Here is a 24,860-nt window from a genome sequence, read left to right on the forward strand (position 1 = left end):
TGCGGTGGGATGAGGCAGGTGAGGCAGAGCCTTTCCTGTCATACTAATGTTTGTACCAGAGTTCTTACTGTATAAAGTATATGAAAAATACAAAGAATATGTTTGAAATATCTTCTTTGCATTATTCTAATGATTTTTATAGCCAAAACTCAGGAGTAAAAAGTCTATGGCAGGTGAGGCAGTGCCTCCCCTGCCTATCTTACCCGCACATCTCTGTTCAAAACTCACCAAATTTCCAGGAGTTTATACTGCTGCACCTGTGTATAATGCCCACATGTATATACTGCTGCACCTGTGTATAATGCACCACATGTATATACTGCTGCACCTGTGTATAATGCCCACATGTATATACTGCAGTACCTGTGTATAATGCCCACATGTATATACAGTACTGCTGCACCTGTGTATAATGCCCACATGTATATACTGCTGCACCTGTATATAATGTCCACATGTATATACTGCTGCACCTGTGTATACTGCCTACATGTATATACTGCTGCACCTGTGTATAATGCCCACATGTATATACTGCTGCACCTGTTTATAATGCCCACATGTATATACTGCTGCACGTGTGTATAATGCTCACATGTATATATTGCTGCACCTGTGTATAATGCCCACATGTATATACTGCTGTACCTGTGTATAATGTCCACATATATATCCTTCTGCACCTGTGTATAATGCCTTCATGTATATTCTGCTGCACCTGTGTATACTGCTTACATGTATATACTGCTGCACCTGTGTATAATGCCCACATGTATATACTGCTACACCTGTGTATACTGCCTACATGTATATACTGCTGCACCTGTGTATAATGCCCACATGTATATACTGCTACACCTGTGTATAATGCCCACATGTATATACTGCTGTACCTGTGTATAATGCCCACATGTATATACTGCTGCACCTGTGCATAATGCCCAGATGTATATATACTACTGCACCTGTGTATAATACCCACATGTATATAGTGCTGCACCTGTGTATAATGCCCACATGTATATATACTACTGCACCTGTGCATAATGCCCAGATGTACCCTTTGGCTCATATACTGTACAGTATTTCATATAAATCTGGCTCTGGTGCTAGCCAGTGCCTCCTGAGACATTTTGCTCACCGCACGTCCCTGGAACATTGAACGCTTGTGCAGTCTGAAGGGTGTCAGGGCTGAAGTATCAGGTAGCGAGCAGGGTTGAACACGTGTTCAACCGGGCTCACTATGCGGTGTGAACAGGAACCGGGGTGATGAAACCCGTTTCCCGTTCACTGTATGTGGATGGGCGGCGCTTGGAGATCATGTGAGCTCCAAGCGACCCCAACATCTGGGTCACCGCTGATATCACCAACCGGGAAACATACTCCAGTTTCAGGCTCCCTAGTGCGACCCGCCTCAGTTGGTCTGAAAGGGGTATTAGCATTAATATAATGTAAACATTAGCGACTTAACTGAAGTCCCCAAATATGTTTGCTAAAAGTTACCTATAGAAGATCTATCCCTAAAATAACAACACACGTCTCTTTCATGTTTACATATTGTCTATTTCACAACGCTGTAATAGTACACAAATGTCATGTATGAATGTAATAATGTAATTGATGATACCTCAGACACATGGTGCAGTCAGTCATTCTATTTACAAATGCATCTGAGATTAGATGCACCCAGGTAACTGCACACTCAGCAGTCCTGTCTCTCTGCCACGTGAGTGCTACAGTGGTGCTTGAAAGTTTGCGAACTCTTCAGAATTTTCTATATGTCTGCTGAAATTTGGCCTCAGATTTTCTCACAAGTCCTAAATGTAGATAAAGAGAATGAAATCAAACAAATGACACGAAAAAAAAACTTAGACAAGCTCATTTTGTTATTGAGAAAAATGATCCAATATCATATATCTGTGAGTGGCAAAAGTATGTGAACCTTTAGGCTTAGCAAATATTTTGAAGGCGAAATTAAAATCAGGTATTTTCAATCTATGGGATGAGACTGGAATCCATACCTAAACCTTCACTCATCAGGTGTGAGTGGAAAATCTGTCTTTTTAAAAGAACAGGGATCTATCAAAGTCTGATGCTCACAACACATTTGTAGAAGTGTATTATGCCACGCACAAAGGAGATTTCTGAGGACCTCAGAAGAAGAGTTGTTGATGCTAATCAGGCTTGAAAAGGTTACAAAACTTTCTCTATAGAGTTTGGACTCCACCAATCAACAGACAGATTGTGTACAAATGGAGGAAATGCCAAACCATTATTACAATCCCCAGGAGTGGTTAACCAACAAAGATCAGACCAAGAGCAAGGTGTCTAATAGTTTGCAAAGTCACAAAGGAACCCAAGGTAACCTCTAAGCAACTGAAGGTCTTTCTCACATTAGCTAATGTTAATGTTCATGAGTCCACCATCAGGAGGACACTGAAGAACAATGATGTGTATAGCAGGATTGCAAAGAGAAAGCCACTAGTCTCCAAAGAGAACATTGCTGCCCATCTGCAGTTTGGTAAATATCTCCTGGAGAAGCCAGAAGGCTATTGGAACAATGTTTTGTGGACAGATTAGTCCAAAATAGAGCATTTTTGCTTGAATGAGAAGAGCTATGTTTGGACAAAGGAGAACACTGCTTTCCAGAATAAAAACCTCATACGATCTGTGAAACACAGTGATGGCGGTGGTATCATGGTTTGGGCCTGTGATGCTGCATCTGGCTCAGGATGACTTGCCATCATTGATGGGACAACTGATTTTGATTTATACCAGAATATTCTAAAGGAAAATGTCAGGACATCCGTCCATGAGCTGCATCTCAATGTTAAGGACTACTCAGCAATTACCGGAAATGCTTACATGCAGTTATTGCTGCACAAGAGAGTCATACCAGATACTGAAAGCAAAGGTTCACAGACTATTGTCACTCACATATGTGTGATATTGGATCATTTTCCTAAATAAAAAAAAATGAGAAGGTCTACATTTTTTGCCTTATTTATTTGATTTGGTTCTATTTGTCTACTTTTAGGACTTGTGTGGAAATCTGAGATAGTATTAGGCCAAATTTCAGCAGAAATATAGAAAATTCTGAAGGGTTCACAAACCTTCAAGCCCCACTGAAGGTAATGTCTTTAGAGTAGGGAGGTGAGTGCCCGTTTTGTGTAGTTATTATTGGGCATGGCTTTGGGTAGTAATCATGCTTGCCTTCTTTATAAGAAGCATTTCAAGAGGGTGTGTACTGCCCAAGATGAGACCTTTATGTCCAGCTGTAAATGTGCCCCAAGGCAGTTACAGTACATAACAAAATAAAGAATGGATTATGAGCTCCTAAATTGGGATTGTGATGAGTCTTTATGTATTGTCTCTTGTAAAGTCTTGTGTTGGTGACAATGGGAACTCTTCGTTATATCCTCAGAATATCCTCAGAAAAAAAGACAAACAAGGACAGGAAACACTTCTCATAGTGTGCATCAGATAATCTTGCTGAAATGAGCGTGAAAGGCACAAATAGAGAAAAACAGAGACGAGATTTACTTTGTACCCTTTTTAGGCCTCCACTAGGGCAAATTTCACGTATAGGACATACAATTCATCACATGGCTCCTTTTGAATTCACAACTGGTGACCTTCACGCACTATGATGGATCTTGATGTAACCAATGTTAATCTCCCTCAAAGAGATGTAAACATGCTCCACATAGTGTAATAAGTAATCAAAAAAAATGTGATATTAAAAATCACATTAAAAATAGAGCATGGTACCGTATAAAGCCTTGTTGGTCCCAAAGCATAAGTAAACACATGGACAAAACAGATGGTAAGACCCAGGTAGATCTGCCCTCCTGATTACTCTGCAAGGATCCTTCAATGGCTTGTTCAAGGTACACCAAAACATCAAGATCCATCGTAGTGCATGAAGGTCACCAAGTGTGAATTCAAAAGGAGCCACATGATGACTTGTATGTCCTATATGTAAAATTTGGCCTAGTGGAGGCCTAAAAAGGGTAAGAAGTAAATCTCATCTCTGTTATTCTCCATTTGTGCCTTTCACGCTCATTTCATCAAGATTATCTGATGCACACTATGAGAAGTGTTTCCTGTCCTTTTTTGTGTTTTTTTCTGAGGTTATTCTGAGGATATAAAGAAGAGTTCCCATTGTCACAATCACAAGACTTTACAAGAGAAAATACATAAAGACTCATCACAATCCCAATTTAGGAGCTCATAATCCATTCTTATTTTGTTATATCATTGCCGTTTGACATCTCTGTGGGTGGGTGTCAGAATTATTTGTACCACCTTTTTTTTAGAAGCGCAGGGTATCTCGTACTTGTTTTCCCAGTTACAGTACATAGTTCATTTGCCACAATTTACCTTGTAATCCAAACTTTCTGTCCTGTAATGAAGTATCTGAAATCCATGAGGGAGATATATCAAGTCTTGGAGAAAGACAAACTGAAGCTGATTGGTTGGTACCTTTTATATGTCTTCGCTTTATCGCTCTCCAAGTTTTTATGCATCTCTTCCCATGTTTCATTGCTCCTAGTATGTGATGGTGCTCGAGTGGCTGGCTACAATATTTAACCATTGGTTTTGTTATATTATTAAATAACATGGTAGCCACCAATAGTTGCATAAGTGTGAATGTGTGTTATATGTATATTTATTATACAGTGTACTAGTAAACAAATCTGTATGATGACATTCTATTCATATTGCACAGGGGAAGCCAGAATCCACTCTGTATTACCACAACGACAACCTGACGGCAGTGGTCAGCAATCTGTTTGGTGCTGGGATGGAGACCACCTCCACCACTCTGAGATGGGGCCTCCTGCTGATGATGAAATATCCAGAGATCCAAAGTGAGGAATATATATGGTATATGTGCTCCTGTTGTGATATACAAGCCACTATAGAGTTCCTTGTGCATCATAAAGAATATTGCAGCATCATAGCAGAGTGGTTAGCATTGATTCATTAATAGGTAACATATTTGGCCCTATATTTGTGGAGTTTATGTCCTCCTATTGTTTTCATGGATTTGTACTGGTGCTCTGGTTTACTCCCACAGGCCAGAAATGTACCGGTAGGTTAACTGGCTGTTGACAAAATGGACCCTATTGTAGTTTGGTTTCTTATAGAAGATAAAGCGAAAGTTGACTGGTGTCAATTTTATGTGATACAGTTTATGTTGAAAATGATGTGTGTGCAGGTGTTGTTATTGATATTGTTATATACAGTAAGCACAACACCAGTGCATGACTCAAACTTTGAGCAGCCCAGTTTCTAAACCGGTGGTTTGGTTTAGTGATAGATAGCCGGTACAGCCGTACTCACTGTTATATGTACACTGGTAATATGTTCGGGATTGCAGGTAACTGTAGGTTCCTGCCATGTCACACTGGACCGTCTCAAGAAAGTTCCGCACATGCTCAGCCTCCCTGAAGAACAGGACGATATGGGTCTCTGCAGTAGTGCACTCCTCTTTGTTATGTGCATAATAATGCTCCACATAGTTTTATGGTACTTGAGTTGAGAACACTATGCGGGGAATTCGGTTGCATGTGTTAATTTACCAGGGCTAATTGATCCACCGTGGCTATCCAATTAGCACTAAATGCAGCCCAAAGTCAGCACGAATCCATGATTTTTTGGGGGGACACGCTGAGGTCCTGAAAAAGTCCCTGATAAATGCTCTGTTTTCGTGAAAAACTCATGGGTCCATGAACTTAACATGTGTTTCCGTCCAAATACAGGTAATTTTTTTGGGCTGCAATAGCGGGGTCTAATTGGATTGGGCAAAAAAAAAAAAAATATCGGTGAAGTTCTGTTTTTACTGCCTGAAAAATTACTGCAGGCATTTTAATACCCCCTATATCTCTATATTGTATGTAAATAACTAAAGAATAAAACCAAAAAAAATTGTTAAAACTAGAGATGAGCGGGTTCAGATCCCTGATATCCGAACTCTACCGAACCTCCGGAACCGAATCCGGAACTGAGTCAGGCTCTGGTTTTCCTGCGTCATCATCCCGCTGTCGGATTCTCGCAGGGTTTGGATTCCATATAAGGACCCGAGCGTCGCCGCCATTTTCACTCCAGTCTCGGAGAGTGTAGTGAGAGGACGTGTGTCCATCCTCAGTGTCTGTGTGGGGGCAGGAAAGTGGGGTGGCGATTCCAGTGCAGTCTTGTGTTGCTCAGTTCAGTGTAGTGTCTTATGCTGCATCAGTCCAGCCAGTCACAGTGTTGGTTTCCTCTGCTGCTATATGTCCCCAGTGCTGCTGTATAAGTCCCTTGCATTTTTGCTGTGTTGTCCTGCATTAGACCAGGAGTAGTGTCTTGTGCAGCATCAGTTCAGTGACCAGTCACAGTGGTGGTGTCCTCTGCTGCCATATATCCAGTGTTACTGCCATATAATTCCCATGATACTGGTGTATAATTCCCGTGATACTGGTGTATAATTTCTGTGATACTGGCGTATAATTCCCGCGATACTGGCGTATAATTCCAGTGATATTGCCGTATAATTCCAGTGATATTTCTGTATAATTCCCGTGATACTGACGTACAATTCCTGTGATATTGCCATATTATTCAAATAGTCTCCTAACTGGTCTTCCCAAAACGAGAATCTCACCACTTCAATCCATTCTGAATGCAGCGGCAAGGCTTATCTTCCTCGCTAGACGTTCATCGTCTGCAGATCCACTCTGTCAGTCCCTCCATTGGTTACCTTTACTCTACCGCATACAATATAAAATACTTTTACTCACATACAAGGCCATTAACCAAACTACACCAACGTACCTCACTTCGCTTATCTCAAAATATCTCCCAACCCGACCTCTTCGCTCTTCACAAGACCTGCGTTTCTCATCCACACTCATTACTCGCTCCCACTCACGATTGCAGGACTTTCATCAGGCTGCACCCACTCTGTGGAATGCCCTACCACGCACAATAAGACTCTCCTCTAGTCTCCAAACCTTCAAGCGTTCCCTGAAAACTCACCTCTTTAGGCAACCATATCAAATTCCAGAACTGCCCACATAACTTTCATAAACCTTCTTATCAAATTGCATCCACTCTGTACAGTTCACACATTACCTCACATGTCTTCTCATTCTTCACTTTCCCTTCCTCTCAAACCCAATTCATCATTGCTGTATGACCATATCATACAGCCCTCCAAGAACCTTTGCAATCTGGTGAACAACTATGCAATAGAAAGCACCTTTCCTTGTGTACACATGCCTATTTCCCTATAGATTGTAAGCTTGCGAGCAGGGCCTTCCTACATCTATGACTGTTTGTTATCACCCAGTTTGTTATTGTTATTTGAAATTGTAAAGCGCAATGGAATTTGCTGCGCTATATAAGAAACTGCTAATAAATAAATAATAATAAATAATAAATAATTCCAGTGATATTGCTGTATAATTCCAGTGATACTGGCGTATAATTCCAGTGATACTGGCGTATAATTCCTGTGATACTGTACTTGTTTATAATTCCAGTGATATTGCCGTATAATTCCAGTGATATTGCTGTATAATTCCTGTGATACTGGAATATAATTCCCGTGATATTGCCGTATAATTCCCGTGATATTGGCGTATAATTCCAGTGATATTGCCATATACTTCCTGTGATATTGCCGTATAATTCTAGTTATACTGTCATATAATTCCAGTGATATTGCCGTATAATTCCAGTGATATTGCCATATAATTCCTGTGGTAATGGCGTATAATTCCAGTGATACTGGCGTATGAATCCTGTACACCGTCGTATAATTCCAGTGATATTGCCGTATAATTCTAGTGATATTGCTGTATAATTCCCGAGATACTGGCGTATAATTCCATTGATACTGACATACAATTCCTGTGATATTGCCGTATAATTCCAGTGATATTGATGTATAATTCCTGTGATACTGGCGTATAATTCCCGTGATACTGGCGTATAATTCCAGTGTTATTGCCGTATAATTTCAATGATATTGCCGTATAATTCCTGTGATACTGGTGTATAATTCCAGTGCTATTGCCGTATAATTCCCGTGATATAGCTTTATAAATCCAGTGATATTGCTGTATAATTCCAGTGATATTGCTGTATAATTCCCGTGATACTGGTGTATAATTCCAGTGATATTGCCGTATCATTTCAATGATACTGCCGTATAATTCCCGTGATGCTGGCGTATAATTCCAGTGATATTGCTGTATAATTCCAGTGATATTGCTGTATAATTCCTGTGATACTGGTGTATAATTCCAGTGATATTGCCGTATAATTCCCGTGATGCTGGCGTATAATTCCAGTGATATTGCTGTATAATTCCCGTGATACTGGTGTATAATTCCAGAGATACTGACACTGTTGCTGGCGCTGAAGAGGAACTTGATGATGAGGATTCTGATGGTGATGTGGTTTGTTTAAATCAGGCACCAGTGGAGAACCTGTTGTCCATGGGATGAAGAAGCTCATTGTGATGCCTGGGCAAAATCCCCAAAAAGCCACCTCTTCAATGTGGAATTATTTCTCCACAAATCCAGACAACAGGTGTCAAACTATTTGTTGCCTCTGTCAATGTGTAATAAGTAGGGGTAAGGATGTTAACCACCTAGGAACATCCTCCCTTATATATCACATGCAGCGCATTCATCATAAGTCAGTGTCAAATTGTGAAACTTTGGGTAAGAGCATAAGCAGTCCACTGACACCTAAATCCCATCTTCCTCTTGTACCCAAGCTCCTGCAAGCCACACCACCAACTCCCTCAACTTCAACTTCCTTCTCAGTCAGGAACGTCAGTAGTCCTGCAGGGCATGTCACTGGCAAGACTGAGGAGTCCTCTCCTAACCAGGATTCCTCTTGAGGATCCTTGAGTGGTACATCTGCTGTTGCTGCCACTGCTGTTGTTGCTGCTGGAAGTCGATCTTCATCCCACAGGTGAAGTCAGAGGACCACTTGTACTACTTCAACTAAGCAATTAACTGTCCAACAGTCCTTTGTGAGGAAAATGAAATATGATAGCAGTCATCCTTTTGCAAAGCGGATATCTGAGGCCTTGACAGCTATGTTGGTGTTAGACGTGCGTCCGGTATCCGCCATTAGTTCAGTGGGACTTAGAGAATTGTTTGAGGTACTGTGTCCCCAGTATCAAATCCCATCTAGGTTCCACTTTACTAGGCAGGCGATAACGAGAATGTACAGAGACATCAGAAAAAGTGTCCTTAGTGTCCTACAAAATGCAGCTGTACCCACTGTCCACTTAACCACGGACATGTGAACAAGTGGAACAGGGCAGACTAAGGACTATATGACTGTGACAGCCCACTGGGTAGATGTATTGCCTCCTGCAGCAACAACAGCAGTGGCACCAGTAGCAGCATCTCGCAAATGCCAACTCATTTCTAGGCAGGCTATGCTATGTGTCACCGCTTTCCGTAAGAGGCACACCACTGACAAACTCTTGCGAAAACTGAGGGACATCATTGCACATTGGCTTACCCTAATTAGACTTTCCTGGGGATTTGTGATATCGGACGCCACCAATATTGTGCGTGCAATGCATCTCAGCAAATTCCAGCACGTCCCATGTTTTGCACATACTATACAATTAATTTGGTGGTTCAGAATTTCTTTAAAAATGACAGGGGTGTGCAGGAGATGCTGTTGGTTGCCGAAAAATTGCAGACCACTTTCGACATTCAGCCACTGCGTGCCGAAGACGGGAGCGCCATCAAACACACCTGAACCTGCTGTGCCATCATCTGAAGCAAGAGCTGGTAACGAGGTGGAATTCAACACTCTATATGCTTCAGAGGATGGAGGAGTAGCAAAAGGCTATTAAAGCCTATTCATCTGCTACGATATAGGCAAAGGAGGGGGAATGCACCTGACTCAAGCGCAGTGGAGAATGATTAACGTCTTGTGCAAGGTTCTCCAACCCTTCGAGCTTGCCACACGTGAAGTCAGTTCAGACACTGCCAGCTTGAGTCAGGTCATTCCCCTCATCAGGCTTTTGTAGAAGCAGCTGGAAAAATTAAAGGAGGAGCTAAGACGGAGCGATTTTGCAAAGTATGTGGGACTTGTGGATGGAGCCCTTCATTCGCTTTGTCAGGATTGAAGGGTGGTCAGTCTGTTGAAATCAGAGCACTACATTTTGGGCACCATGCTCGATCCTAGGATTAAAGCATATGTTGTATCTCTCTTTCTGGCAGACACAAATCTGCAGTGGTTCAAAGACTTGCTGATGAGAAAATTGTCAACTCAAGCAGAACATGACCCGTTAACAGCTCCTCCTTCACTTTCTTCCGCCACTGGGGCTGCGAGGAAAAGGATCAGATTTCCTAGCCCATCCGCTGGCGGTGATGCAGGGCAGTCAGGAGCGAGTGCTGACATCTGGTGCGGACTGAAAGACCTGCCAACGATTACTGACATGTCTACTGTCACTGCATATGATTCGTCAGCATTGAAAGAATGGTGGAGGATTATATGAGTGACAGCATCCAAGTAGGCATGCCAGACAGTCCGTACATATACTGGCAGGAAAAAAAGGCAATTTGGATGCCCTTGCACAAACTGGATTTATTTTACTTAAGTTGCCGTCGTCCCCCTCAAGTGTGTACTCTGAAAGAGTGTTTAGTGCAGCCGGTAACCTTGTCACCGATCGGTGTAGGAGGTTATTTCCACAAAATGTGGAGAAGATGATGTTCATTGAAATTAATTATACATTTCTGCGGGAAGAACTTGACCAGCAATTGCCTCCAGAAAGTACACAGGGACCTGTAATGGTGGATTCCAGTGGGGACGAATTAATACTTTGGGAGGAGGAGGAGGAGGTACACAGTGAAATGGGTGAAGAATCGGAGGATGAGGTCGATATCTTGCCTCTGTAGAGCCAGTTTGTGCAAGGAAAGATTGATTGCTTCTTTTTTGGTGGGGGCCCAAACAAACCAGTCATTTCAGCCACAGTCATGTGGCAGACCCTTTCGCTGAAATGATTAGTTTGTAAAAGTGTGCATGCCCTACTTATACAACATAAGGGTGGGTTGGAAGGCCCAAGGACAATTCCATCTTGCACCTCTTTTTCTTCTTTGCATCATGTGCTGTTTGGGGCCTAGTTTTTGAATAGTGCCATCCTGTCTGACACTGCAGTGCCACTTCTAGATGGTCCAGGTGTTTGTGCCGCACTTGTGTCACTTAGCTGAGTCATTCGGCCACCTCAGTGCAGACTTTTGGCCTAAAAACAATATTGTGAGGTGTGAGGTGTTCAGAATAGACTGGAAATGAGTGAAAATGAATGTTATTGAGGTTAATAATACTGTAGGAGCAAAATTACTAAACTTTAAAGCAGCATATCATGGAGTTCAGTAATGTCCTTTTCACTCTCATTACTGGTTTTGACTGAACATTTTTGCTGATGGTACTAAGCTATGTAGGGTAATTAACATAGAGCAGAATAGTAAATTGTTGAGGATATAGGCCATTAGGGCTGGACGTAATGACGCCCAAGTTTGGCGACCCTGCGGGATGCACAGTTTTTGAAGGAACTGAGCAGGGAGGTTGTTCTAAACATCTTGGAGAACTCCCAGAGAGACTTGATGATATTGAGGTCAGGGCTCTGTGGTGGCCATATCATCAATTCTAGGACTTCTTGTTCTTCTTTACACTGAAGGTAGTTCTTAGTGGCATTGGCTGTAGGTTCAGGGTTGTCCTGCAGCAGATTCAGTTTGGAGCCAATAAGATTGATAAGTACCGGCCTGTATTTCATGGCCTGCCTGTGAGAATATGGCCTCCACACTTGCCTTGTCTTGCAGTGCCGTCACTAAAAAAGATTGCTACTGCGTCGGCTCAATGTGCAAAACCTATAAAAGGACAATCAAGGAAAATATTTAATGAATGATACTAAGGGCCATTTCATCATAATTCAATATCCAAATTGCCATGAGTTGCCGCAGTGATTATTTAACTACCAGTGCAATTCATTAATGCTCTGGTGGAGGACCAGCTGCTAGGAAAAGCCTGAGTTAACGCAACACAGCCTCAGGGCACACCATGAGGTGGTGACAGAGGGGTCCACTTTGGAGGGCATGTCGTAAAACTGTTACAGTTGAAAAGAGGAACAGTATACAGATGTGGTCACATCACATTCATTTGTGAATCAACACAGAGGACATGTCAAGAGTGTGGGTGAACTTCTTTCCCCAAAATACCAACTGGCATAATCTATCCCTAAAGAAGGAAATGACTATGGACTACTTCACCACAGTACACTATGGGAGTCATTCCGACCCATTTGCATGCAGCAGTTCTTCGCAGCGTTGCAAACTGGTCGGAAATGCGCATGCGCGGTGGTCGCAATGCATACGTGCATTGTTGCCCGGCGCCGGGCAACGACCAGAAGAAAGAAGAAAGTGATTGCTAGTTCGATCGCAAGAAGATTGACAGCGGGGAGGCGTTCCGGGGTGTTTACTCACCACTTTCCGGGCGTGGAGATCCAAACGAAGGTGTGTCCAGACGTTTGGAGGGCGGATGTCTGACGTCAATCCCGGGACCTTCGTCGCTGGTTCACAAGCGATCGCAGCCCTGCTATGCTAAAATACACTTCCCATAGGCGGTGTCAAGTTGATCCACAAGCAGCTAAAAGTTGCTACGTGCGATCAACTCGGAATGACCACCTATATACTAAATAGTCTTTTTTCAACATAAGTGTTTTTATATGGATCTAATTAAAAGTTAGTTTTTAACCCCTATATGTTTTTTTCTTAATGAGTGCGCCAACCAAGGGTCTTTCTTTGTTGTGTCTTGTACATCTATAAACCTGCAGGATTAATTTGGTAATAGGCTATAGAATGTGATAGCAATTCATAATATCTCTTCATTGACAGAAAAGGTGCAGAATGAAATAGAGAGAGTGATCGGATCAGCTCAGCTACAAACAGAGCATAGGAAGCAATTGCCGTACACCGATGCCGTCATCCATGAAATTCAGAGGTTTGGTGACATTGCGCCTAATAATGTGCCACATGCAACTACTCAGGACATCACATTCAGAGGCTATTTCCTCCCAAAGGTCGGTTTAATTGTTATCTAAGCGTATCGTAATATATACTGAAAGAGAGCGCTTAGCGATTGGATAATGTATTATATATACACAATATTAAAAAATTAAAACATAAAACATTCCTTATTAAAACACCCTTAATATAGTACCAGTATAGCTGGCAAATTACATAAATTAATAACAATATATCTTATAATGAATTATTTGTATAGCTGCCAAATTGTACTTAGTGGGTCATTCCGAGTTGATCGCTCGCTAGCTGTTTTTAGAAGCCGTGCAAACCCTATGCCGCCTCCCACTGGGAGTGTATTTTAGCTTAGCAGAAGTGTGAACGAAAGGATCGCAGAGCGGCTACAAATAAATATTGTGCAGTTTCAGAGAAGCTTCAGACCTACTCAGCGCTGCGATCACTTCAGACCATTCAGTTCCGGATTTGACGTCATAAACACGCCCTACGTTCACCCAGCCATGCCTGCATTTTTCCTGGCACGCCTGTGTTTTTATGAACACTCCCTGAAAAGGGTCAGTTGACTCCCAGAAACGCCCACTTCATGTCAATCACTCTGCAGCCAGCAGTGCGACTGAAATGCATCGATAGACCTTGTGTGAAACTACATTGGCCTTTGTGAAAGTACGTCGCACGTGCGCATTGCGCCACATAAGCATGCGCAGAAGTGCCTTTGTTTGCATCATCGCTGTGCAGCAAACATTTACAGCTAGCGATCAGCTCGAATGACCCCCTTAGTGCACCAAAATTTGTGTAGGACAGCGCCGTGGTCCACCTCTCAGTAAGCCTTGTACTTATTTTCACTAGTGGGCCCAGACAGTCTCTAGATAAAAGATAAATAGTATCCAAACTCTTCTAGACTCAGTTCATAGCAGCAATAGTTGCACACACAGGTGAAAGAACTTGTACTCCGGTATTCACATAGCAAGTGTCCGGGTAATGACTACCTGTTCCAAGTGCAATACAGAGTCCATAGCAGCAAGGAGAGTGGTGTTCCGTGTGAGACGTCATTCGGGCAGCGACACAGTGCAGCAACGAGGGAGAGCGTTGTCCGGTGGTGGGCAGCGTTTCCAAGGTCAAACTGGTATAGAAGTCGGGTGAGGATCCCTTAACATGTTTCTCCGTCCTATACCTTATGACGGTTTCCTCAGAGGTGCTTTCATAAGGAATGTTATGTTTAATTTTTTTATATTGTGTACACATAATAAATTTTCCAAACGCTAAGCGCTCTCTTTCACTATATATTCTATTTTTTGTAAATCTCTTTCAGATTACTATACTGGGAGCAGGCTGCATATGATTGGTTATAGGTGGTCAGCACAATTATACATTTTTGCAAGAATTTCTAGTGTTTTCTGTGTATTTAAATATACATACAGATAGGTCCACAATTATCTTTACTAGTTTGCTGCGCCTAGTTACAACATGATTTATTAGCATAAACCCTTCATCTATTGTTCTCAGCTGCAATACAATACAGAGAACAATACAGCAGGGGATTAAGTAATTACAGCAGGGGATTAAGTCCAACTGGCCAGTCTCAGTTAATCCTAAAAAAGGTTGAGATAAATGTGGACCCATCTGTATGTGTTCCTTTTTACGCCTGAATTATTCTTGGGGCCCACGGCTGTGTGAGTGCGAACACCGCCGATCGGCTGCTGTTGTTTGCACGCACCCAGCATTGTGTCCTCTGAATTCTTACTTTTTGTTTTAAGCGTATCGTAAAGTTGCAGGTTGGCTACATGATAGACGTCAACAACAGTATTCATTAAAAAACAGATGATTGCTGGCACCAACTCTATAAAATGAAACACATAGACACTCAATAAATGTAATAATGTCAAAAGTAATGTGTTATGTGAAAAATAATGCACTGACAAAAATAAAGGTTCTACATGAGTAAAACTCAGCACAAATAGGAATTGATACAGTAGAGGTTCTCCTCAATTTTCTTTACATACAGTGGACAAGCGAAGAAGTTGCCAAGTGGACAGCCAATCAGATTCTAGCTAGCATTGATCAAGTACTTTCTATAAAATGATAGGTAGAAGCTGTTTGCTAGGGGCAACTTCCCCAATGCTCCACTCTTTAGAAGGTATGATACATCTAATTTATATATTCATGATGAGACATAGCCATGCCTCCTGCATACATAACAGTGTATGGTTTACAGGATGGCTTGTGTTTTAATAATACTAATACAAATATTAGTAACATTTTATAAAATAATTTGTTCTTCATGGCTTACATCACAGATGGGTCCACGGTTATTTTGGCTAGTTTGCTGCACCTAGGCACAACATGGTTTATTTACATAAACCCTTCATCTATTGTTCTCAGCTGCAATACAATACAGAGAACAATACAGCAGGGGATTAAGTCCGACTGCCGAGTCTCAATTAATCCTATTAAAGGTCAAGATAAACATGGACCTATCTGTAGGTGGTGTTATATTCCATCATTTGTTTTATAGATATTTTTGTAGGCTCCATTTGTAATTGAATTATCATTAACACATAGCTGTCCTTTCTTGTTTTGAAGTTTTATTTCCAGAAAAATACCATCTAGTTTTTATCAATCGGGTTATAAAATCTTCTGGGCATGTGAATTGTATGTGATCATTAGGTATTGGGACTGTGTGATCTGGGTTCATATTGTAGGATCAGTCAAAGACTTGATCTTTCGAATTTGGTAATCCACATATTATTAGAACTTTGTCCTGCAACAGTTAGGTGTGCCCAAATATGGGTCCAAAAATGTTCTACGGTTTGAATTTTTTTTTATCTGTTACATAATGGACTACTTGTAAATGGGTGTTTGCCCCCAGGGGACCACTGTGATGCCAATACTGACTTCTGCACTGCATGATACTGCCTACTTTGAGAAACCAGATGAGTTTTACCCAGAACATTTCCTCACCTCAGAAGGACAATTCAAGAAGAATGAAGCATTCATACCGTTCTCAATGGGTAATAATAGTTCTGATCAGATTTTGTTGATTGTAATTTTAATAATGGACAGGGCCACCTGTAAATGTTACTTGACTGGTCCTTGGTCAGTTGTAAAGGTTGAAAAGAACGTGGAATGTACATATTTGTAGACAGTAATCTTTCATACTCTTTTGAATATCTACAATATTGATGGCCTTTATTAGTCCTAAAATCAAAGAATGGCATTTAGTTCTACTGACATTAATATGATACTAGGTACTGTACATTATATAAAAAGCTAGAATGGTTAACAACTCCTAAATTCTGGACTTACAGTATATTTATTTAACCTACAAAAGTTATTTGTAGAGGCTAAAGGAAGGTTATTTTACAGTTTTATATATAACTATATTGTCACGATTTATACTGTAAGGATGTGTAGTGCATTTAGCTACAGTATGTGCTGAACACATATGCTGTGTACACCTATTATCATGTACATACCTGTATGGAAAACATACCCAGGCCAAGATGGAAGTGATCACGGTAGAAAATGTCAATTAATAGACCTATTGGGGTAAGAGCAGAGTGCTGACCATAAAATTCTTTAATATTTCACATTCAGCAGAAACATTTTCCACATTCTTCCCACTGCAGTTTTGTCTAAAGTGTTCCCAGACCTACCCCACCCACACCACTCAGAATAAATTGCCCATCATTATCCCAACATTATTGCCAATGAATAACTCTGTCTCCAGATGCACAAGTCCCAGACCTGGAGGAAACAGAAAGCAGAACTTGCATTGAGAATAATGCAAGTAAGGTTGTCCTGTAGATGAAAAGAATACAAGCCTGGCAACTTCTGTATATCAAAAGACAGCAAGCCCAGATATGAAAGTATCACAAGCCAACAAATGTCTGGGCCAAATGTTGACTGATCTGGGTTGAATTTGAACAAAATGATTAACTTAACATTTAAGGAGCTCCTCAAGAAGCCAGGATTAGCCATGTTAATATGACTTTGTCTACCCAAGTTGTATCTGAAGTAAAAAATATCAGATTATTCTCAGCAATAATTCTGTTTCTTCATGAGACTCCATGGCAGCCTGGTATATTTGACCTATATATGACCTCTTCCCCTTAAGTATAGACAGGAAGTGTTTTAAGGGCCACCTGTTGTATATAGCCTGGCACTTTCTCTTTACGCTTATCTTTTTGAGTGTTTTATTTTATTAGTTTCCTGAAAAAACATACTCCGGGGGTGGGGGAGATGGGGACATACCAAAATCAGAATACAGTGAGGACTAATAAGCAGTCAAGACTTCAAGGTATATACTTATACCTGTGCAATTTATTATTTGCGCCTATCATATGTAAAGCAGTGTGGTTCCATACCGTTTGTATAGCTAGTGAAGCTGGTGCTGCACAGATGTATTTAATGACCCCTGAGTCTTCTTTGCCCCATGAGGTCAATACTGTCCTAGTTAAGAGCACCTAAAGGACTTCTGTTACATTATTTCCTTCTCTGTGATAATGAAGACAATTCATTTTATATTTCATCTTCCAATGGTCTGTTTTAGGAGGTTCACAAACTTACGTTGTTCCTGCTGGAAGAACCAACAATTACTTTGTTTCCAAAAATTCCTTCACTCTTGTTAGTCAGATATTGCGCTGTCAATATTCGGCGTATGCAATTTCATCCTTAGGTTGAGGGGAAAATGATGGCAGTCCGATTCAGATAGAATGAGGGTATTACAGTACTTTTGGCAGAAAGGTTGAATTTGTTCTCATCACAACTCTGGCCTGAAATTCATCTACCTGTAGACCTTGCCATTTCCACACTCTGCTCACTGAGGTAATTGTAATTAGGAATACTCCTTTCCAGATTAGGAATATATGATAAGATTCCTGCAAGGACTTGAATGGTGATAACATCTGAACATACAATATATTTTTTTTATATCCCAGTGATTATAATGATCTAATTTGTAGACACTTATCATGATATCTTGACAAAGTCTACAGACAAGCCCTCTTCTGTTAGCCTCTAGTCCGGAAAGATGCTCAGAGTGGATGTTTGTACTTCTCTTGTTGATACCGCTAGACCTTTCCTAAAGCCATAGTGCAAGAATTGCCGGATGTGTGACATTTCTGTTTTCATAACAAAAAATCTAGGACCTGTCCATGAAATACATTTCTTTAGATTCAATACTATACGTATGAGGAGGCTCTTTTTCCTGCCTATATTTTTGATCAGTTGAATTATTTGATCAGACAGTACTTTTTGTTTCAACAATTTATTTTTTAGGGGGACATTTACTAAGCAGTGATAATAGCGGAGAAGTGAGCCAGTGGAGAAGTTGCCCCATCTACTAATCAGCAGCTCTGTATCATTTTACAATATGCAAATTATAGATGTTACTTAAGTGCTGTTTGGTTGCCATGGGCACTTCTCCACTGGCTCACCTCTCCGCTCTGATCACTCCTTAGTTAATGTCCCCCATATATCTCCATTCCAGTAAGTGAAACTCAGTAGACTTGAATGGAGTGATAGCCCCTGCTGCAATAGATTCAGTGTGATTGGTAATAATGTCCCTGGCTCGGGTCTACTATGATATCCCGGAATGCCAGCAGTGGAGCGAGCACAAAAGAGACCCTTGCGGGCTCACTGCACTTGCCATGCTGCGGCCATGGTGGCCCGCTACCCACACCATGCTACTTATCCTCCCTCCAGGGGTGTCGTGGACACCCCAAGTGGGAGAATAGTTATTGGTATCCCGGTGGCGGTTTACTGAGCGCCGGGATCCCAAAAGCCGGGATATCGAATGCTTCCCCCCTGGCTCTGCTATTCCCAATTCTAGAGTGTCTGATAATCCTTCTCCTTTCAGCCAGTATGGTAGAATTGCTACGACTGTATATCCACATGTTCTTTGATTTTCTACAGCTTTCTAGTTATCATAGGGAATAGTGAATATACATAACCCAGATGAAAACACTACACCTTAGTGAGAAAATGTCAATACCCTATTTTGACAGCGGATACAAATCACTCTGTGTATATACCTGTGCCGTGATCAGAGAGGAATTGGTTCGTTTTGGAAACACTCATTTCTTTGGAGATCTTGTATTGAACTGCAGTGTTTAATGGCTCATTAGCAAATGTAACATCTGCAGTATATTGTGTTTCTGTATGATTGGGAACAGTGGGAAGTCAATATTGTCAAGTATCAGCTGTTACTAACTCTGTTGAGGCACCTGTACTGGATACTTTGACAGCTGATACAAATCACTCTGCTTGTGTATATATCTGTGCCGTGATCAGAGAGGAATTGTTTCATTTAGAAACATTCATTTTTTATTTAATTTTTTTGAGACCTTGTATCAAACTGCAGTGTCCAATGGTTCATTAGCAAACGTAACATCTGCAGTCCTGACTAAGGGTGTGTACACACGGTGAGATTTTTTTCTTACGATTTTGACTATGTAGTCAAAATGGTAAGAAAAGTTAGTGCAGATCGCAAGGTGAAAGTCACCTTGCGATCCCGATGCGATGCCGATGCGCGGCCCGGCCCTGTGCGGTCGGCATCACAAGCCTAGATAGACTGTGCAGGCAAGTCAATTTTGACTATCTCGTAGAAAAGATAGTCAAAATTGATGCTTAGCCAAAATCGCACATGGGGGGTAATTCCAAGTTGATCGCAGCAGGAATTTTGTTAGCAGTTGGGCAAAACCATGGGGGTAATTCCAAGTTGATCGCAGCAGGAATTTTGTTAGCAGTTGGGCAAAACCACGGGGGTCATTCCGAGTTGTTTGCTCATTATTTTTTTCTCGCAACGGAGCGATTAGTCGCTAATGCGCATGCGCAATGTCCGCAGTGCGACTGCGCCAAGTAAATTTGCTATGCAGTTAGGTATTTTACTCACGGCATTACAAGGTTTTTTTCTTCGTTCTGGTGACCGTAATGTGATTGACAGGAAGTGGGTGTTTCTGGGCGGAAACTGGACGTTTTATCGGTGTGTGCGAAAAAACGCTACCGTTTCTGGGAAAAACGTGGGAGTGGCTGGAGAAACGGAGCAGTGTCTGGGCGAACGCTGGGTGTGTTTGTGACGTCAAACCAGGAATGAAACTGACTGAACTGATCGCAGATCCCGAGTAAGTGTGGAGCTACTCAGAAACTGCTAAGAAGTGTCTATTCGCAATTTTGCTAATCTTTCGTGCGCAATTTTGATAAGCTAAGATTCACTCCCAGTAGGCGGCGTCTTAGCGTGTGCAAAGCTGCTAAAAGCAGCTTGCGAGCGAACAACTCGGAATGATGGCCCACGTGCAATGCAGGGGAGGCAGATTTAACATGTGCAGAGAGAGTTAGATTTGGGTGGGGTGTGTTCAATCTGCAATCTAATTTGCAGTGTAAAAATAAAGCAGCCAGTATTTACCCTGCACAGAAACAAAATAACCCACCCAAATCTAACTCTCTCTGCACATGTTATATCTGCCTCCCCTGCAGTGCACATGGTTTTGCCCAACTGCTAACAAAATTCCTGCTGCGATCAACTTGGAATTACCCCCATAGTCCGTATCGCAAGCACAGTCATTATGTGCTTGCGATACCGACCTAGTCCCTATCGCTCAGTGAGAATCGGGGTTAGCCTGAATCTCACCGTGTGTATGCACCTTAAGGAGGATTAGAGCCAAATGGATACACCACCTATTGTCTCAGAAAGAATACAGAACATATAAGGATACCTATATGCTTGGCTACACCAATCTCTATATTATTTAAGTATCTTTCTTGTACTACATCGATTATTGTTAGCTCTTGTATAATGAAGAACAACCGCTACCTGCTGCAATCAGAACAGATTACTGTCCTTTTCTACGCGTGAGAAGAAATATCCAGTTATTATGGACTAATCCCGCCCAATATTCTCACCACTAGGACGAATACCACGTCTAATATTAGAACGCTAAGGGAATTAGCTTGCTAATCACACTTAAATTGTACTTCCCACTTATTTTATAGGTAATTTTGTTAAATACAAGTTAAGTTTTAATTGAAATCAAACATTTCAATATTCTTTGAAAGAGTGCTCCAAACAAGGGAATTTTCTTCTTTCCGACGTGTTATGGTCTCACCACCACACACACACACCGGATATATGTGTATCGAGCCCGATACTTCTAGTTTCCTTATATATGTCGTGAAGATTACAACATCCTTTGTTATTGTCGTTGGTGAGGCTGCCAAACGCAATAGGAGTCAGATCAATTGGAAAATGTCTACCTAGGACTTGGACCTGCAGGTAAGCTGCACCTGACTGGCACTTGGAAGTAGACATCCTTCAGATCTATTGAGAGCAATTCAAATTATTTATGGTCAATGTAATAGGCAAAACCAGTGCTGGTGGCTTCCAGTCATAACATATGTGCACAAACAGAAGCAAATCTTATCCCCCACCATATAACTGACATTAAGGATGACATCTAAACACAATTTACTTAATTTAATATTTGTTTCTAAATTTCTCAGTAAAATTTTTGGCCTAGGGGTGCCAGGAAAACAATTCTGATACTCTAGGACGCCGTGATTCAGAAAAGTTTGGTAACCACTGTATTGATGTTTTACATTTATAATGCCTGCAATAATAAGAGAATGTTCCATCTTATATCTAATTTACAGGGGTAAATTTCAAATTGAAACTGATATACTTTGCAATGCCAATGGTATATCATATGAAAAATTGTGCTGATTCCTGAGGTGCAAAAGACCCACACCTCTCCTAGTGACACTGGGGCATATTCATCATCACTTAATTTCTACAAAAATAGCTAAAACTGAACATGTTCACCTACTTTTGTAAAAATTAAGTTTTGGGGCTATTCATCATGAAGGTAACACAGGAATATCACTGATACCTCCTGCTTACCTTTCACATTCAATCTGGCCCGAGGTCACCATACACTAGTATGGGGACCTCATTCATCAAGCTTTGAAAATACAATATTTTAGGAGCTTGACTGTGGGTGCATTTGCCATCTACAGAAGGCTAATGCTCCCTCACCCTCACTGCTTACCTATTGGAAGCAGTCCCGGCTTGCGATGAGGGATCCGTCTGGATCCCTCCGCCACTGCATAGCTTCTAATAATAATAATAATAATAATATTAATAATAATAATAATAATAATTATATATATATATATATATACAGGTTGAGTATCCCATATCCAAATATCCGAAATACGGAATATTCCGAAATACGGACTTTTTGAGCGAGAGTGAGATAGTGAAACTTTTGTTTTTTGATGGCTCAATGTACACAAACTTTGTTTAATACACACAGTTATTAAAAATATTGTATTAAATTACCTTCATGCTGTGTGTATAAGGGGGGTAATTCCAAGTTGATCGCAGCAGGATTTTTGATAGCATCTGGGCAAAACCATGTGCACTGCAGGGGGGGCAGCTATAACATGTGCAGAGAGAGATAGATTTGGGTGTGGTGAGTTCAATCTGCAATCTAAATTGCAGTGTAAGAATAAAGCAGCCAGTATTTACCCTGCACAGAAACAATATAACCCACCCAAATCTAACTCTCTCTGCACATATTATATCTGCCACACCTGCAGTGCACATGGTTTTGCCCAGTTGCTATCAAAAATCCTGCTGCGATCAACTTGGAATCACCCCCGAGGTGTATATGAAACATAAATGAATTGTGTGAATGTACACACACTTTGTTTAATGCACAAAGTTATAAAAAATACTGGCTAAAATTACCTTCAGGCTGTGTGTATAAGGTGTATATAAAACATAAATACATTCTGTGCTTAGATTTAGGTCCCATCACCATGATATCTTATTATGGTATGCAATTATTCCAAAATACGGAAAAATCCAATATCCAAAATACCTCTGGTCCCAAGCATTTTGGATAAGGGATACTCAACCTGTGTGTATGTGTATGTATGTATATATATATATATATATATATATACATATATATATGTATAATTGACTGACTGATAAGCAACATTCAGTAACAACAGTCCATTTGTGCTAATATGATATATGAGTTAGATGTATTATTAATGTTATTATAATTAACATTTTAAATTCTATGTATCATGAATAAGATTGGAAAACTTCATACAGTCAACAATGTTTTTTTTTCTCTCAATAGCATGTTTGAAACAAAGGTGTATACACTGTATTTACTAAATGTCAATTTTCATCAAAACATTTTTTGTTTTTATTTCAAATTGATGAAAATTGCTCTTAATCAATGTTGTGTTTCCAAGGCTAAAGCAATTTACCAGCAAATTATTTTTTTATATTCATTTTTAAATGTGTGTTCAAACCCAGGAAATGCAACATCAATTTAGATTGAGTACCATCAATTTTCCTCATTTCTAAACAAATGATAATCGACCTTTGGTAAATAAACCCCAAAGTGTCCTCTTCTCTTTAATAAGCAAAACCCTTCAGAAAAAGTTGGACACGTTTCTGTTGATCAGACTTGAAACATGTAGTAGAAAATAAATAAACTGCTTTATATAATGGGGAAAATCAAGCATTTATACTGTATATATTTCCTATTTTGTTTCTTCCAGGTAAAAGAAGCTGTGCTGGAGAAAATCTGGCTAAAATGGAGCTGTTCCTGTTCTTCACGTCGCTGCTGCAGAACTTCACCTTCCAGGCTCCTCCCGGAGCAGAGCTGGACCTCACCCCTGCAGTGGGTTCTACTAATGCCCCCAAACCGCATGAGATCTGTGCTATACCTCGCTGCTAGAACATGTTATTATATAAACCAGAGGTTCTCAAACTTGGTCCTCAGGACCCCACACAGTGCATTTTTTGCAGGTCTTCTCACAGAATCGCAAGTGAAATAATTAGCTCCACCTGTGGACCTTTTAAAATGTGTCAGTGAGTAATAAATACACCTGTGCACCTGCTGGGTTACCTGCAAACCATGCACCGTGTGGGGTCCTAAGGACCGAGTTTGAGAACTTGTGATATAAACCAATCTGAAAGTATTGTGCAGTATGTTGTGTATGTAAGTAATTGTAGCTTCATCATATTTTCAGAGTTAAATATTACTTATGTACTGTAATACATTGTTGCAGCTGCTACTAATTAATTTGTAATGAGTGCTTTTGCTCCTGATGTATAAATGTACATTGTTGTGAGTAATATTTATTCTCCTACAGTCATGATATGCAGGAAGAGAATATACTCATGTAACATAGAAACATAGAATGTGATGGCAGATTAGAACCACTTGGCCCATCTAGTCTGCCCCTTTTTTAACCATATTGTTACCTCAAACCCTATTGATCCATAGTTATTTGTGTGGCATATAATTATCTCTAACCCACGCATGTTTAAATTGCTCTATTGTCTTAGCCTCTACCACCTCTGCTTGGAGGCTGTTCCACTTGTCCACTACACTTTGTGTGAAGTCATTTTTCCTCAAGTTTACCCTGAGCCTACCGCCTTCCAGTTTGTGTCCTTGTGTTCTAATACTTCTCTTCATTTGAAGAATCCTTCTGGACTTTGTTAAAACCCTTGATACAGTATATTTGAAAGTTTCTATCATGTCCCCGCTTTCCCTTCTCTGCTCCAAACTGTACATATTGAAATTTTTTAGTCTTTCTGGGTATGTTTTGCGATGTAGTCCATGCACCATTTTAGTTGCCCCTCTTTGTACAGTCTCTAATGTGTTAATATCCTTTTGAAGATATGGCCTCCAGAACTGAACAGAATATTCTAGATGAGGCCGTACCAATGACCTATACAGTGGCAATATTACTTCTTTCTGCTGCCGATTCCTC

General features: G+C 40.8%; 1 protein-coding gene across 3 annotated transcripts in view; it reads left to right on the forward strand.

Moving 5' to 3' along the window:
- LOC134908914 (cytochrome P450 2K6-like) overlaps window positions 1-24,138 on the forward strand; it is a 60,221-nt gene extending 36,083 nt beyond the window's left edge. For all 3 annotated transcript variants that reach the window (XM_063915151.1, XM_063915152.1, XM_063915153.1), the window contains 4 exons: window positions 4,733-4,874; window positions 12,918-13,102; window positions 15,928-16,069; window positions 23,640-24,138. In XM_063915151.1, coding sequence (XP_063771221.1) covers window positions 4,733-4,874; window positions 12,918-13,102; window positions 15,928-16,069; window positions 23,640-23,818 — 648 coding nt within the window. In that variant the 3' untranslated portion in view covers window positions 23,819-24,138. The remainder of the gene's footprint in view (window positions 1-4,732; window positions 4,875-12,917; window positions 13,103-15,927; window positions 16,070-23,639) is intronic.
- The last annotated feature ends 722 nt before the right edge of the window (window positions 24,139-24,860 follow it).

The sequence above is a fragment of the Pseudophryne corroboree genome, chromosome 4, assembly GCF_028390025.1.
Source record: "Pseudophryne corroboree isolate aPseCor3 chromosome 4, aPseCor3.hap2, whole genome shotgun sequence".
In the NCBI taxonomy this organism is placed as follows: domain Eukaryota; kingdom Metazoa; phylum Chordata; class Amphibia; order Anura; family Myobatrachidae; genus Pseudophryne; species Pseudophryne corroboree.